Below are 15,134 nucleotides of genomic sequence, written 5' to 3' on the forward strand. Positions count from 1 at the left end.
AACCCCCTCCTCTCCCATGTTAGAGAGACGTGTTTTTAAAGGGAAACTTCTGTTTGTTTGGAGCTGTTATTGCCTGGTTTTCAGTAAGCAGCTACGGCTTTTATGCTCATCGAGATGATTCCACTCACCTTCCCTTGGCGTCTAGGTGTTGGGGTGAAAGCAGAGGTGTGATGGTGGGGTCACCCCTCTTCCTCGCTCCCCTCGAAATCCTGTGCATTTGTAAGCTGTCAGCAGGGCCAGGGAGTTCCAGCCGATGCTGTGCGCGTAGAAGCTCATTGTGGATTCATCTATCTGCTCTTCTTTTGTTTTTATTTTTTATTTCTTGATTTGAGAGAGAGAGAGACATCGATTTATTGTCGCACTTTCTGACACATTCATTGGTTACTTCTTTTTAAAAAAAATATATTTTATTGATTTTTTACAGAGAGGAAGGAAGAGGGATAGAGAGTTAGAAACATCGATGAGAGAGAAACATCGATCAGCTGCCTCCTGCACACTCCCTATTGGGGATGTGCCCGCAACCAAGGTACATGCCCTTGACCGGAATCGAACCCGGGACCCTTCAGTCCGCAGGCCGATGCTCTATCCACTGAGCCAAACGGGTTAGGGCCATTGGTTACTTCTTGTATGTGCCCTGACCAGGGATCGAACCTGCAACCTTGGCATATAGGGGACGATGCTCTAACCAACTGAGCCACCCGGCCAGGGCCATCTGTTTGCTCTTAACTGGAACCTGAGAGCCGAGACGTTGTCTTGTTTCGTTCACCAAGTAGCCACAGAATCGGTGGTCAGTTAGCATTTGTTGAGTACATGTGGGGATCGAAACGAAGACTTTGCCTGGTTGATGCACAAACGGTCGAGTTAATTGGTGACGGACAAAGCAGCGGGTCACGCGGTTGCTTTCGGCCACGGGACCTGCCTCTCCTGGGTCGGGACCTCCCCGGTGCTCTCCGTCCCCCTCCTTCCAGGGGTGTAGTTCGGACTGCGTTCCCGTCTGAGCTCGTGAGAAACGTGAAGGTGGTGAATGTCTGGAACGTGGTGGCCATGCTGCCATCCAAGCGAACCTGCCGAATGGCTTCCTGGACAGAGCCTGGGCGGAGCCGGTGGCGCCCTTTACCCGGCGGGCTGGGGTTTTGCCGTATACTGCCCATTTCTAGGATCGGCATGGACCCCGCACATCCTGTTTCTGTCACCCCAAAAGTTCTACAACCAGAAAGCTCCTCCTCCTCCTAATGACCCCACCCGCCCACAGCTGGGTCTGGCCCGGGGACTGGCTCGGTGGCCCTGCGCTCTCGGTAGAGATTGGCGACTCTGAGCGGGCAGGGTGTGGGGGATGAAGCTCGGAGAGGTGTTACAGCAACTGCTTCTTGTTTCAGGGCGCCGCGGAAGACCCCCACACGGCCCTGGCCCTGAACTTGGACCCCGCGTGGATGAAGAAGTCTGACGCCGAGAGTCCCAGGCTGCTCCTCCCTGCGAGCGAACTGTCCATCCGGATCGGTGGCGCTGGGCTCCTTCCAGGCAAGCTCCCCACTGCAGACCCCGGGCTGAGCTAGGCAGGACAGACCGAGGTCTGGGGGCAGGAGGAATGGCGGGAAATTCCAGGGGCTCGGGCCCACCCCTCCACGTGACTCACCCCACCATGCACAGGGCTGGCCCGGCATCCGGCCCCGACCTTCCTGTCTCACTTACTCTCCAAACCACCTGCTTGCTGCACGGGAGGTCACCGCGCCTTTTGATTGTCTTTCCCAATTGGGACAGCGGACAAAGACGCCTCCTCGGGTGGGACCGGGCTGGATTGGGGCAGAGCGTGAGGCCATTTGTCCCTGTGTCTCCCCCTCTCGGACGGACCCTGAGTGATCCTTCCCGCGTACGTGACTTTCCTCTTCGTGGTTCATGGGGGACACTGGCCATTTCTCTCACGGGCTCAGTGCTGTGGAGCCAGAAAACTGAAAAACGCAGCAAAGTCATGCCTCCTGGTTGGAGGGCGTGCTTCCCTTGAGCGGAATCACATGGCCCCGTGGTCGGCAAACTGCGGCTCGCGAGCCACAGGCGGCTCTTTGGCCCCTGGAGTGTGGCTCTTCCACAAAAATACCACGGCCTGGGCGAGTCTATTTTGAAGAAGTGGCGTTAGAAGAAGTTTAAGTTTAAAAAAATGTGGCTCTCCAAAGAAATGTCCATCGTTGTCCTGTGGATATTTGGCTCTGTGGACGAAGGAGTTTGCCGACCACTGGGCTCGCCGCTCCCGAGTCTCCGGGGTGGGGGTTCAGGGGGGCGGCTCACTGAGCCGGAGTTGCAGGTGAACTAGGAAGGTGGCAGTGCTTTCCCGGCTCGGTGTGAGACCCACCCCACCCCACCCCCACCCCCACGGTGCGCAGTCATCGCTCCCTCGGCATTTGGCTAATTTAAGGGCCAGTTAGCGTGAGGAGAGGTGGATGCCTTTCTTGTCCTTTGAATTTAAGTCCCACGTTGAACCTGGAAGCCCCAGGCGTCCCTCGCCCTCCCCACTCTTCCGTGGGCCGTGGACTCAGGACCTGAAACCATGCAGAATGGGTGCCTCCCGTTGCCCGGGCTTCTCCGGAGTGGACCAGGGAGGAGCGGATGGGTGACCAGTCACCGCCTTCACACTAGGAACTTCAGGGAGAAAGGTCTCTCCCCGTCTCCGTGCAGTCATTGCAGTTTGATGTTTTCTTTCTTTTTTTTTTTTTTTAATATATATATATTTTATTGATATTTTACAGAGAGGAAGGGAGAGGGATAGAGAGCTAGAAACATCGATGAGAGAGAAACATCGATCAGCTGCCTCCTGCACACCTCCCACTGGGGATGTGCCCGCAACCAAGGTACATGCCCTTGACTGGAATCGAACCCGGGACCCCCCAGTCCGCAGGCCGACGCTCTATCCACTGAGCCAAACCGGTTTCGGCCAGTTTGATGTTTTCGTCACGTGCAGGCTCGGGTGACCTCTAAGGGACAGGCCGCGTACAAAAAAGTTGCAGCGATGCCACAGCCAGCCCTCATGGATGGATTTATGTTCAGTGTGCATCCTGCGTGAATTATTCATGGAGAACTGGAATATGTTCTCCTCGTGGGCCAGTCCTCACCACCTCCCACCACTTTGCACGTGGGATATAATCAGGAAATAAAAATTCCTCTCGTGTGAGCTGAAGTAAGAGAGGCTCAGCGGAAAAACCTGCCCCTGCCTCCCATCACACACGCTACTCAGGCTCCGATCAGGACGACTTGGGTGCTGTGTGCTGTTCTTGTCTTGGAGCATCCAGAACCGGCCGGTGGCTAAGACGGGCCAGCGGGCTCCAGGAAAGCACGCGTTTTTCTTGGCGAGTGGTGGAAACGCGGGGACCGAGGGCTTCCTGTCCCTTCTCAGCGGCTGCACCGGGCTAGCCGTCCTGTGTGCCCCCTGGGAGGCTCCGGCCCTGGTTCCGAGCCTTCTCGAGGATGAAAAACTCAGCCAATAGATTGCGTTCTGTTCCTTTTGTTTTTCTTTATCCGAAGGCCAGAGGGGGAATGCCTGTCAATCAGAATAGGTAAACGGGTATCCCTCCCATGGACCCTTTCCAGGACGCCATGGGAATAGAGGGCCAGTGGGAGCTGGCTCTGCAGGAGTGTTTCCCGGGACTGCGGGATCGACGTGGCCACCAGGGCCTTGTGGGAGGGGGAGGCAGTCTGTCCTCTGCTCAGGGACACCCAGACAAAGCGCCTTCCCAGGTTACCAGGCAACCCTCAGCTGCTGTTGCTAACTGTTTAGATACAAAAGCAAATGCAGCCCCCCCCCCCCAGCCCCCAACACACACACCCCCGAGCAGGGGCCATGGCGGGTGGTGGCGGGTGGAGCTCAAAGATGGTTTGCCATGAGGGAGCGAGCCCAGCCATCTCTGGAAAGGTCTGTTCTCACCTGGACACACGCGGGGGTGTCAGGCAGTGGAGGCCTCCAAGCTGGATAATGGCTATTTGATGACCGGCCTCCTGCAGCTCAGGCCCGAGTGTGCATTATGTGTGCCATCTGGATTTGCCCTTAAGCTCGCTGTAAATGGGCGAGGAGATTGGTTTAATGGGTGTTTAGTGAACAACAGAAGCCTTTAAAAAATAATATTGGCGTTGACGCGATAATGTCCCGGGATTGGCTCGGCAGGAGGAAAAGCCAGCAGAGCCCCACGCCGTGCGAGAGAAGGCCCAGCTGCTCTCAGCCCGGCAGCCGCCCGAGCTGGGAGCAGCATTTACGAGATATTTGCCTCTTTATGTCTCTGTGCCAAGCGTCTCACATTACCCACTGTTCTCAAGGCTGGGGCTGTTCTGGGACTTAGCTAGATCAGAAGTTCTTCTAAAACCATCAGGCTCTCCTCTCCTCTCTCTCTCCTTTCTTCTCTCCGCCCCCCCGCCCCCCACTCTCTCTCTGTCCCCTTCTCCATCTCTCTCCCTTTGACTATTCATCGATCTCCAACCAGTTTTCCTTTAATTAAAAAAGTAATAACCTAGATTAAAAATTAAAAAGTAATATTTCTTCCGACTTCACATTCCTTACGGTCCAGGCTCCCATGTCAGACACAAACACGTTTCCAGTTTCCTTTAGAGCCTTCCAGGAATACTGTGTGTCACTGTTCTGCGCAGCCCCTTGGTCTGGACCTCGAGTTTTCCACTTAACCACGCGCTTCGGTCTTTGTTTTCTGGGACACTCATCAGTTCATCCCCATTAAGATCTTGTTATTGGCCGTGATCTTAGCTAATTGGGCCCCCCCTCGAGGACCCTTTAGGTTGTTTCCCATCGTTGGCTATTAGAAAGCATGTGTCACAGAGCATTTTAGACGTACCCCTCTGTGGGCAGTGGCATTGTGGAGTAAATTCTAGAAGTGAGGCCAGGGGTTCTGTACACCTGGGGTCCATGGGCAGGCACCAAATAATGAACCTCGACATTTTATGGCCTCCCCCGCCCCCCGCCCAAATAAATGCGGCCTGGTTGGTGTTGCTCAGTGGTTGAGCGTTGACTTATAAACCAGGAGGTCCCCTATTGGATTCCCAGCCAGGGCACATGCCCAGGTTGTGAGCTCGATCCCTGGTACGGGGTGTGCAGGAGGCAGCCGATCGATGATGTTTCTCTCTCATCAGTGTTTCTATCTCTCTATCCCTCTCCCTTCCTCTCTCTCTAAAAGGAATCAATAAAAGCATATGTTTTAAAAAAATGTGGTTTTGGAAGGCAGGGTTCCATGACTTCCAGCACGTGGGGCCACGCCCCCGTGTTCATCTAGGTCTCGAACTAACACTCTGCCCGCCTCCCCCATTCAGCTGCCCAATTGGACGTTTTCTTTCTCACCAGCACTCCTTTGGCTTCAGCAGGGAAGCAAACAGTGAATCAGTCCATGCTTTCTCTAATTAACTGTCCTATTTCAGTGTGTTTGTCTTGAGAGAGGCAGTAGAAGCTCCTCAAGAGGGAGGGCTTTTGTTTATTGATCCATTAGCACGGCAGATGGAGGATCGTCTGTAATTCTGTAGAAATGTGGAAAGAACAGGAGTCGGCATTATTTTTCCAGCAGAGAGAGAGGTGGATTTAATTTAGGCAATTATTTAGTTGTGAAGTGGCTGTTTATTTTCCTCAAATCGTTCCAGAGCTTGTTGGGGGGAAGGTGCATGTGCCCTGAAGTCAGGAGAACATAAGCTGTAAGAAGCTCTGCTTAGAATCCAGTGTTCCCCTAAATTTGTTTTATTTATTGATTTGAGAGAGGAAGGGGGGGAGAGAGAGAGAGAGCAATAGGGAGAGAGAGAGAGAGAGAGAGGTTTGCTGTTGTACTTATTTATGCATTCATTGCTTGATTCTTGCATGTGCCCTGACTAGGGATCGAACCTGCAGCCTTGTGTGTATAGGGATGATGCCTTAACCAACTGAGCTACCCAGCTGGGGCCCAGTGTTTGCTCAATGTCCTGTCTATATCTACTAAAGCCTAATATGCAAAGTGTCCCCTCAGGAGTTTGACCTACCAGTTCGATCACTTGCTATGACGCATGCTGACCACCAGGGGGCGGCGTGGAACGAAGGGAGGCGCCAGGCCAGCAACCAGCAGCCACGAGGGACCCTACCCATGCACGAATTTCGTGCCCTGGGCTTCTAGTTCTCTTATAATCGGAGCATTCACTTGGCAATCATAATTCTTCCTAGACAGCCTGGCAGGTGAGAAACCATGGTTGGTCAAATGGAAATGGTGCAGACCTAGTCGGTTACGGTTTTGGATAAACGACCGTCACCAGCCCGTCGTTAGCAACCCTTGTTTGTGTCTGAGTCTAAACTTGAGCTCCTTATTGGTTATGCTACTGATACGCTGGGTGGCATCCTCCTGTGGAAACGAAGTGATCGTGGTGCAGAGAATCGGCCTTTTCTCACTCAGGCTCCCACGTGCCCCAGCCCGCAGGGCAGCACCCGTCGGGCTTGCCCCAGGCAGAACCACCGCCAAGTCCAGGTGTCCTCGGATGTCGTTCTCCCTCCTCGAGGCGCCCTCATTTCTATCCTCTTTCCGTCTTGTGCTTGGAATCATGCTTCCCTATTTTCCCCATTAAACATCCTCCCCGTGGTGCCTCCGGGGAAAGATTTGATGACCTGAGGACCGAGGCGGTACTCACCTTTGGCCACGTTCTGCGCCTGCTTTTGTGTTTGCCTTTGAGCGGGGGCGGTCTCTCCAGCTGCCTGGTGGACCCAGCAGATGGGTTTTCATGCTGGTCGGTCTTTGGAGGTTTACATTTGGATGAATGTGTGGGGTCTGGCGGGGGGAGGGGCGGCAGCTGGGCTAAGGGGCATCGCCTCCTGTTCTCTCTGGAAGACCATCCACCCCGGGGTTGCCTTGGCACTAAGTTCCTTGGCACAGCCCAACCCTAGGGAACCAAAGGGGACCTAGTGCAGCCGCTCCAGGGCTCCTGTGACCGTCACTGTTTCCTTCTTCCGTGTTTTCTAACTTTCCAAGTCTCCCTGGAGGGAGATCCCCCTTCCGGCACCGATACATCCAGCGCAGTTTAGTGAACTTGAATTTGATCAAGGGTACGATGCAACTCCTAGGAGAAATTCTCCGTGTTTCTTTATAACCAGGTCTCCAAAATGGTGCCTTTAGGGAAGTCTCTGACACATTAGTCATTTTGACTTTTTATCGGTAAGATCTCTAAAGATGAAAGATGAATTTTCCAGTTTAATTTTTACAGATTTAATGTCTTGGCATGTGGGTTAGCAATTAGACTCTCCTCTCTCTCTCTCTCTCTCTCTCTCTCTCTCTCTCTCTCTCCCTCTCTCTGTCTTTCTCTCTCTCTCACCTCCCCCTGCAACTGGTTAGCTCTAAAACCTTCTCCTGCCCTAATGAGAGGAGTTGTGTGGGGACTGAAACGGGCAGGTGCTGGCATCGCCGCCTCCTTTCTGTGACCTGGGCTGTTCTGCATTCAGGGGTGGGGAATGAGCCGAGCTTGTCAGCACACGGCAGCAGCACGGAGGCTGTTAAAATGTGCCACGTTCTAATACAAAAATATTTGGCTGAAAGATGAAGAGCAGAGTGTTCAATAATGATAATTACCAGGAGCTCTTTAGCATCATGGGTGTTAAATGTTCCGAAATCCCGCCTCGAGCAGGGCGCTGCGCGCTGCGTGGGCGGCTTGAGCGACTGGTGGTGCGTCCCCAGCTCCTGGGAGCTTCACGGGGTGGGTACGTTTCATAGATTCCTTTGCTTCTGAAGAGGGTTATGGTTTCGCCTGGCTAGTATTTAGCACGTTTCCTCTTTCCTTGCCCTTTGATTACTGGGCTGGTTTTTTTTTTTTTTTTTTTTTTCTGAGTCCCAATTGTCTGGGCAGGCGAGGCAGTCATTTCGGGGAGCGTTTGCCCGAGGCCCAGGCCTGGAGGCCATCTGGCACCTCCGTGAGTTGGGGACAGCTGCCGGAACAAAGTCCCCCACGCTGGGCGGTGTATGCAGCAGACGTTTATCTTCTCACAGCTGTGGAGGCTGGAAGTCCGAGATCAAGGTGTTGGCGGGTTCGGTTTCTCCTGAGGCCTCCCTCCTTGGCTCGCAGACGGCTGTCTTCTCCCGGTGTCCTCACAGGGTCTTCCCTCTGCCTGCCTATGTCCCCATCCCTCTTTTGGCAAGTCCTGGTGGACTAGTGCCCGCCCGAGAGACCTCATTTCAATCTAATTACCTCTTTAAAGATCGTCTCTCCAAACGGTCACATTTTGGGGTGCTAGGCGTTAGGCCTTGAACAGAAGTATTTGAGGGGAACACAGTTCATAATAGCATTAAACCAGTTTTTGGAAAGCTCTCTTTCCATGGATGGCCATCCACCCAGAGGAATGCCAGGTGGCCAGAGGACTTGGTTTTCTTTGAATCCTTCTACCTTGGGGGTTCTCTCCCTGTCTCTCTATCTCATACCTGGATGGGGACGCAGAGGAAGCAGTAGGGAAGGGAGGTGAGCGATGTCAGCACCGGGAAAGAAAGTCTGAGAGGATGGGCTCAGGTAACCTGTGGGGAGATGAATATTGTTTTTTTGTGTTTTTTTTAAAAATATATTTTATTGATTTTTTACAGAGAGGAAGGGAGAGGGAGAGAGAGTTAGAAACATTGATGAGAGAGAAACATCAATCAGCTGCCTCCTGCACACTCCCTACTGGGGATGTGCCCACAACCAAGGTACATGCCCTTGACCGGAATCGAACCTGGGACCCTTGAGTCCGCAGGCCGACACTCTATCCACTGAGCCAAACCGGCTAGGGCAAGGTGAATATTGTTACACGTCTGCATGTGTCGGCACATTCTCCTGACCCTATTCACTTTCCAGGGCTGCCATGACAGTGCACCACAAACTGGGTGGCTTGAAACAATAGAAACTTACACCCTCACAGTTCCGGAGGCCAGAAGTCAAAGTGTCACCGGGGCCACACGTTCTCCAAAGGCTCTAAGGCAGCGGTCGCCAACCTTTCGGACCTCACGGACCACCAGAGTGTCTTCCCCGTGTGCCTGTGTCCGAATCTCTCTCTCCTTTTTCTCATAAAGACACCAGCCATTGGATTGAGGGCCATCTATCCAATATGTGCGCTTCTGAACTAATGACTTCAGCGAAGAACCTATTTCCAAGTAAGGTCACCTTCTGAGGTTCTGGGTGGACATGAATTTTTGGGGGAGATTTTTCAACCAATATGCCGACCGGGTGACTGGGTTAGTCTAAAGGGATTCGTTTCTGATGTACAAGTGAAGGAGTGGGGGGAACAAGAGGAGGCTAATCCTGGCAGCAATGAAAAAAAAAACACCAACTTTAATTCATCGGGAGCCTTTGGAGCAGCTGCGGGCTCTTTGAAATATTCATTACGTGTCTCCTGAAGAGTTAGGGATCCTGTCTCCTTATGCAAAATTTAACATTTGCTGGGCCAGCAGGTTCTATCATCTCTGTAAGAGTTCTGACACATTCGTTTCCGCTCCTAAGTCTATTAAACCAGGAAATGTGGGTGTGTGCTTTTTAAATGTGTTTTTTGGGGAAACAGAGCAGGCAAGTGGCTCGGGCAGTGCCAGCCCCTGGTAGGGTATTCCTGCCAGGCTGCTCTTACCCAGAGATGTAGGGGGCTGCTGTCCAAGCCGGACCATCGGAGCTCTTCTCAGATCATTTTGTGTTTTTTTCCAGATCTTATTTTTTTTTGCAGAATTTCTTTAAGCTGGAGAAACACAGGTGGTATTTTGGTTTCAAGTATTTAAGATCACAATTCTTTTTAAAAAAAATACATTTTTTTAAAATTTATTTCAGAGAGGAAGGGAAAGGGAAAGAGAGATAGAAACATCAATGATGAGAATCATTGATCGGCTGCCTCCTGCTCTCGTCCCCAATTGGGGATCAAGCCCACAACCCAGGCATGTGTCCTGACCAGGAATCAAACTGGTGACCTCCTGGTTCATAGGTTGACGATCAACTGCTGAGCAACACTGGCCAGGCAAGACCACAGTTGTTTATTTCTTTTTTGTTCCTTTTGCCTCATGTGGAAAGTGCCTAAGAAGGGAGGACATTGGTGGCCCTGTCTGAGAGAGACAGCCTTGGAGAAGGAGCGGGCCGAGGGGGTAGGTGAGGAATTGGGGTCTGAACCTGTGTACTGTAATTGGCAGCAACACCTCTAGCATCTGGGATGGGGCTGGTGCAATCGTGCCGTGGAGAAAAGGAGTGTGGGCTACGCTCCATTCAACACGGGCTGTTTTTGTCAGCGTGCACGGCTGTTCAGCCTCCCGCGTCCTCTTCCCATTGTGTGCATTCTAGTGCCTTGTTTTGCCTTCTTGTCTCTAGTGCATTTCCCCGCCGGGGACCGGAGAAAGAAAATAGCTCCAAGTAGCTTCACACGAAATAAGCCGTCTCAGTGAAACATGATGATGCTGATGGTTTTAGCATTTGGGAGCTGGAGACGTTAAAGGGATGTGTCAGCCACTTCCAGTTGGTTACCCCCAAACGAACTAACTCTCAGGACTCCTGACGCCTGGATCACCCCAAACGCGTCCTGAGCTGGTAGGGGAGGCAGAGGTGTTCGGAGTCGATGGCAGGAAAGGGTGCACAAGATGTCCTCGCAGTTCTTGGATGTGGGAGGGCCGGAAGTCTCTGCTCTCTTTCCTCACACTGCAGGCTCCCCCCGGGATTTCACAGCACCGATCCTCCTCAGGCCACTGCAAGATTTGCTCGCGTCAATCTTAGTGTTCTTTCCGGTGGGGAAGCTCCTGCCCTACACATGAAAGCTATTGGGGATACTTTCCCTCAAGGAGATTCAGATCTTCTCGGGAAACAAATGGTTCATTCTATGCATCTCCATTTTATATGTTTCACTGTAACATACGCAAACCTCTCCCAGCCTCATAAGTGGGTCTTGAATGTCCTCGCTGTTCCCACACAGAACCCTCTACTTTGAGTTCTTTTTTTAAAAAATATATTTTATTGATTTTTTTTTTTTTACAGAGAGGAAAGGAGAGGGATAGATAGTCAGAAACAGTGATGAGAGAGAAACATCGATCAGCCTCCTCCTGCACACCCCCCACTGGGGATGTGCCCGCAACCAAGGTACATGCCCTTGACTGGAATCGAACCTGGGACCCTTCAGTCCACAGGCCGATGCTCTTTCCACTGAGCCAAACCAGTTAGGGCTATTTTGAGTTCTTTTTGGATAAGGAGGGAGATGGAGTGTGAGGTTCAGTTCTTTTTCCTATGGATATACAACTGTAGCACCGTGAGTTGGCAAGACTGACCTTTGTCCATCCACTTGCCTTATGCTTTTGTAAAACAAATCGTGGACCAAACTTGGGTCTATTTTTTGAACTCTCTGTTCTGCTGCGTTGGTTTAGGTGTCTGTCCTTTCACGCTCTCTGAATTACAATAGCTTTATTGTAAGTCTTGAGATCAGATATCGTGTGTCCTCCCACTTTATTCTTTCTAAAAATGGTTTTGGTTATTCTAGTTCCTCTGCTTATATATGCAGATTTTAGGGTCAGCTTGTTAAAAGAGACAAACATTTCTGTGGGGCTTTTTGGTCAACATGGTATTGAATCTATAAATCAGTTTGGGGAAGTTTCACATCTTAATATTGTTTTCTGTTTCATGAACATGGTATATCTATTTATTTAAGTCATATTTCATTTCTTTTATGAGTGTTTTGTGGTTTTCAGCATATATATATCCTACATGTATTTGGTTAGATTTTTACCTAAAGTATTTCCTTCTATGGTGCTTTTCTAAATGATATTGTATCTTGAATTTCAGTTTCTAATTGTTCATTGCTAATAAATATACAGAAATGTAATTGATTTTTGTGTGTTAGTCTTGTATCCTGCAACCTGGCTAAAGTCACTTATTAGTTCTAAGAGTTTTTTGGTAGAGGCCTTGGGGTTTTTCTATGTCATGTCTGTGAATAGTGACAGTTTTATTTCTTCCTTTTATTTCTTTTTCTTGCCTTATTGCACTGTCTAGGACTTCTAATATGATGTTGAATAGGAATGGTGAGAACGTCTGTTCCTGTGCCGTGTGGGGTGCTCTTTCTGCCCCATGTTTCCTCTCCCATGGGCCTGTAGGAGAAGTGCTCACTGTACTTAAAATCGGGGCAGTGGGTTCTGATCTGTGGCCTTGGAGGAGTTGAGAGCGGGTGCGTGGACACACGCTTCCAGACACAGTCTCCCAGGTGAGCGGTAGTGACAGGTGTGGCCATCACATCAGGGGCTGCAAGTGTCGTCTCTGGGCTCAGCTACACAGCCTGTGCTTTGGGGAAGGTGTTACCATGGTAACCTTTCCCCTTCTTTGCCACCGTCCGCCAGTACGTCCCAGCTTGGTTCACCAGCTGTCTCCCTCGTCTGGTTTCATCTCCTCTGTCTCTCCATCTCTCCTAGTCTTTCTCACTTGCCTCTTTCCATCTCTGTCTCTCTACCTCGATGTTGTGCCTTTGTCCGTCTTCATCGCCTCTCTCAGGTGATCTGCCTGTGAACGGACAGACCTTGGAGAATTCTCTCGGGGGTCTGTTGGGCCCCGGGGTGCCCTTTGCGGCCCCAGCGCAGCGTTCCTGGAGAGCTAGCTCTTCAGAAGCCCTTCCTTCCCTCTCTGCATGGAGATTCGTGTGGGTAGAAAACCCTCTTTGTGGAAAAACAGATCCGGGTAGAGTTCCTCCCCGCCTTTGCTTTGGGTTGGCTTCGCACAGTGGCACCCCACTAACCTGCAGTGCTAATTAAACTCACCCATGCGGTCTGTTGTTCGGGTCCCTGCCATCCATTTGGGGTGGAGCCCCGTGGCAGGTCTAGACAGACACCCCTGAGATTCATCATGGAGAATGAGCTTCTCCTTCAAGTATTTCTTCTCAGTGTCTCAGGGATCCGCCTTCAACCTGCCCATCATCCAGCCCCACGTAGAGTTATTAGCCGTCGAGTGTCAGACTGTGCCTGCTTCCCCGCGTCTCCCGCAGCCAGGGGGTGAAGAAGATTTGCCGTATTAATTTTCTTTTTTGCAGGGTCTTACATTGCAACACTGCTCCACCCGAGGGGTCTAATTGCACCGCACCCGTCCCCTCGCTGCTGTCTGCCTGTCTCCGCTGGAGAGGGGCTGTAGGGAGGAGGCTTGAGACTCCACACTGGCACCGAACGGGATCCGGCCCAGATCTCAAAGCCGAGTTTTGCTAGTGGCTGGATTAAGCAGTCCAGTTTTCCGCCGGTTTTCAGGATCAGGCGCGCGGAGTGAGACCTTTGCGGGCAGATTAATTGCTTCCCATGAAGGGAGGGACCAGGACAGGCCACCGCTAGGATGACTCTGAGCCAGCCAGCTCTCCCAGAGCTAATGAGCTGCTCTGGGCTCCCGCCGCTGCCGCTGGGAAGCCACGGAGCTCCGGAAGCACCTTTGAAATTCCAAATGCCGAGGCTGCACCAGGCGAGTTTTGATCATCCCGTCCGGGTGGACCGGGAGAGCAGGGCGCCGACTCAGCCTGGGTTCCGAGCCTGACCAGCAGAGCTCTAGCAGGGGCTGCGGGGGCTGCGTCATGGCCTCTCCCTTCGTCTCCCGCCACCCTGTTCCCCCCCGGAAGCTTCGGGTGCACAGTCAGGGACACTTCAGCGGCACCCCTCTCTGGGTTCATGCAGATGGGCAAGCGCGCGCCTCTCTCCGCAGGGGACTCTTCAGCACCGTACGTTAAACAGAGATGCGTTTCATGTTGTAAGCACAGTGTCTCCTGTGACCCGCTTGGCAGTTACCGTCTTTCATGCATAGGGTGCTTGGTGGAATGAAATCCAGAGTGTCCATGGGCTCCCAGGCCCCCGGGACACCCCCGACGGGGTGTGGTGGATTAGGGAGTCGTCGGTGACGACCAGCAGAGGGCCCAGGGCCCTGCTGTTTCCCTTCCCTTAAGAAATAGAGATGCAGCTTTAAAGTGACAACGTGACACCTGAGCATTTGAAAAAATTTAAGTCAAGAAATGTTGGCTCAGCATCAGGGGGCAGGGCTTCGGAGGTGGCCGCGACGTCTGTGTGGATGCTCTGAACAACCTGTTCCTTCCTTGGACCCACCTGATGTCCGCCTCCCCCAGCCCCATCCTCAGAACATCTGTCTTGACCATTTTGTGGGAAGGAGAGCGCCCCCGGGCACCTGGGGACAAGCGCCGATGGTTGGGTTGTTGGCATTCGTTCTTGGTGGTGCATCCTGCCCTGTACGTTGTAGGTGGCTTCGTGCCCCTGGTCCCCAGCCACTAATGCCTGTAGAACCCCTAGTCAGTGTGGCCCTGGGACAAAAGTGCCCCAGACATTTCCCAAGGCCCCCTCGAGGGCTGTCCCCCAGGGAGCAGATGGGACCCGCAGGCTGGTCTTGCATAAGGAGGGTAGGCCCTGGAGTTTGAATTCCACCCTGGTTTCTGCTTGTGGATGGTCAGCCCGGGGCCAGGCTGCAGCTGCTCAGAGGAAGGGGCACCTCGGGAATGTGCGGAGTGCCTCCTGGGCTCGCTGCCACCGGTCGTTGCCCCTGGCTGAGAACCGCTGCTGGAGACCCTCTCCCCAGGAAACGCACTTGTGTAGTGGGTTCACAGGCACTTTACATGCGATTGGCCCGGCACAGTGCCTGGCACACACGGGAGCTGAGGGCATGCCTGTTCCCTGTAACTAACTAAAGCCCATTTACGGCTCTGCCCGGGGTCCCCAGGCCCTGGTGCCAGCCCCTGCCCGGTCCCCATGGCTCACATCAGCTCCATCCTGCAGGCTTCTCGTTCTTGTTCTAACACTTGAGGTGCGGGCAGTGGGAGGCCATGGGGACGCTCCGGCCGGGGGGACTGAATCGGCACCGGCTTGAAGAAGAAGAGCTAGAGAGGAGCTGCAGTTAGGGCACCGGGTACCCGGAAGCTCAGTTCTTTTCCTTCGAGGCCACGTCCCAGGCATCTTGGGGCTCAGATTCCGAGTCTGTGTTCCCCGACCCGCTGCCCCGTCCGCCTTCTCTTTCCTTCCCTTCTCACGCTCATTTCTTATCCGGGCCTCTTCGTGCGATGTTTTGGAACTGTGTTCCGTCCTCAGAGCTCGGGCTGAGGATTCCGGATGAACCCTGGGTTTCACTGTTTGCCTGCCGGCTGGGTCTCTGGGGGGATGGGGTCGGGTGTGGTGCTGGCCAGGTTCACCGCTCTCTTTTCCTTTCGCACAGGA

The 15,134-nt window shown here is 52.7% G+C and overlaps 1 protein-coding gene across 8 annotated transcripts in view; it reads left to right on the forward strand.

Annotated features, from left to right (window-relative positions):
- The window catches only part of SLC39A11 (solute carrier family 39 member 11), a 463,057-nt gene that overhangs the window by 114,747 nt on the left and 333,176 nt on the right, over positions 1-15,134 (forward strand). For all 8 annotated transcript variants that reach the window (XR_013961103.1, XR_013961104.1, XM_080678282.1 and 5 more), the window contains one exon: positions 1,377-1,518. Coding sequence is in view for 6 of the 8 variants with exons in the window: in XM_080678282.1 (XP_080534408.1) it covers positions 1,377-1,518 (142 nt within the window). In the remaining 2 variants the exon portion in view is untranslated. The remainder of the gene's footprint in view (positions 1-1,376; positions 1,519-15,134) is intronic.

This window comes from Plecotus auritus (genome assembly GCF_963455305.1).
Source record: "Plecotus auritus genome assembly, chromosome: 7".
Taxonomy (NCBI): Eukaryota; Metazoa; Chordata; class Mammalia; order Chiroptera; family Vespertilionidae; genus Plecotus; species Plecotus auritus.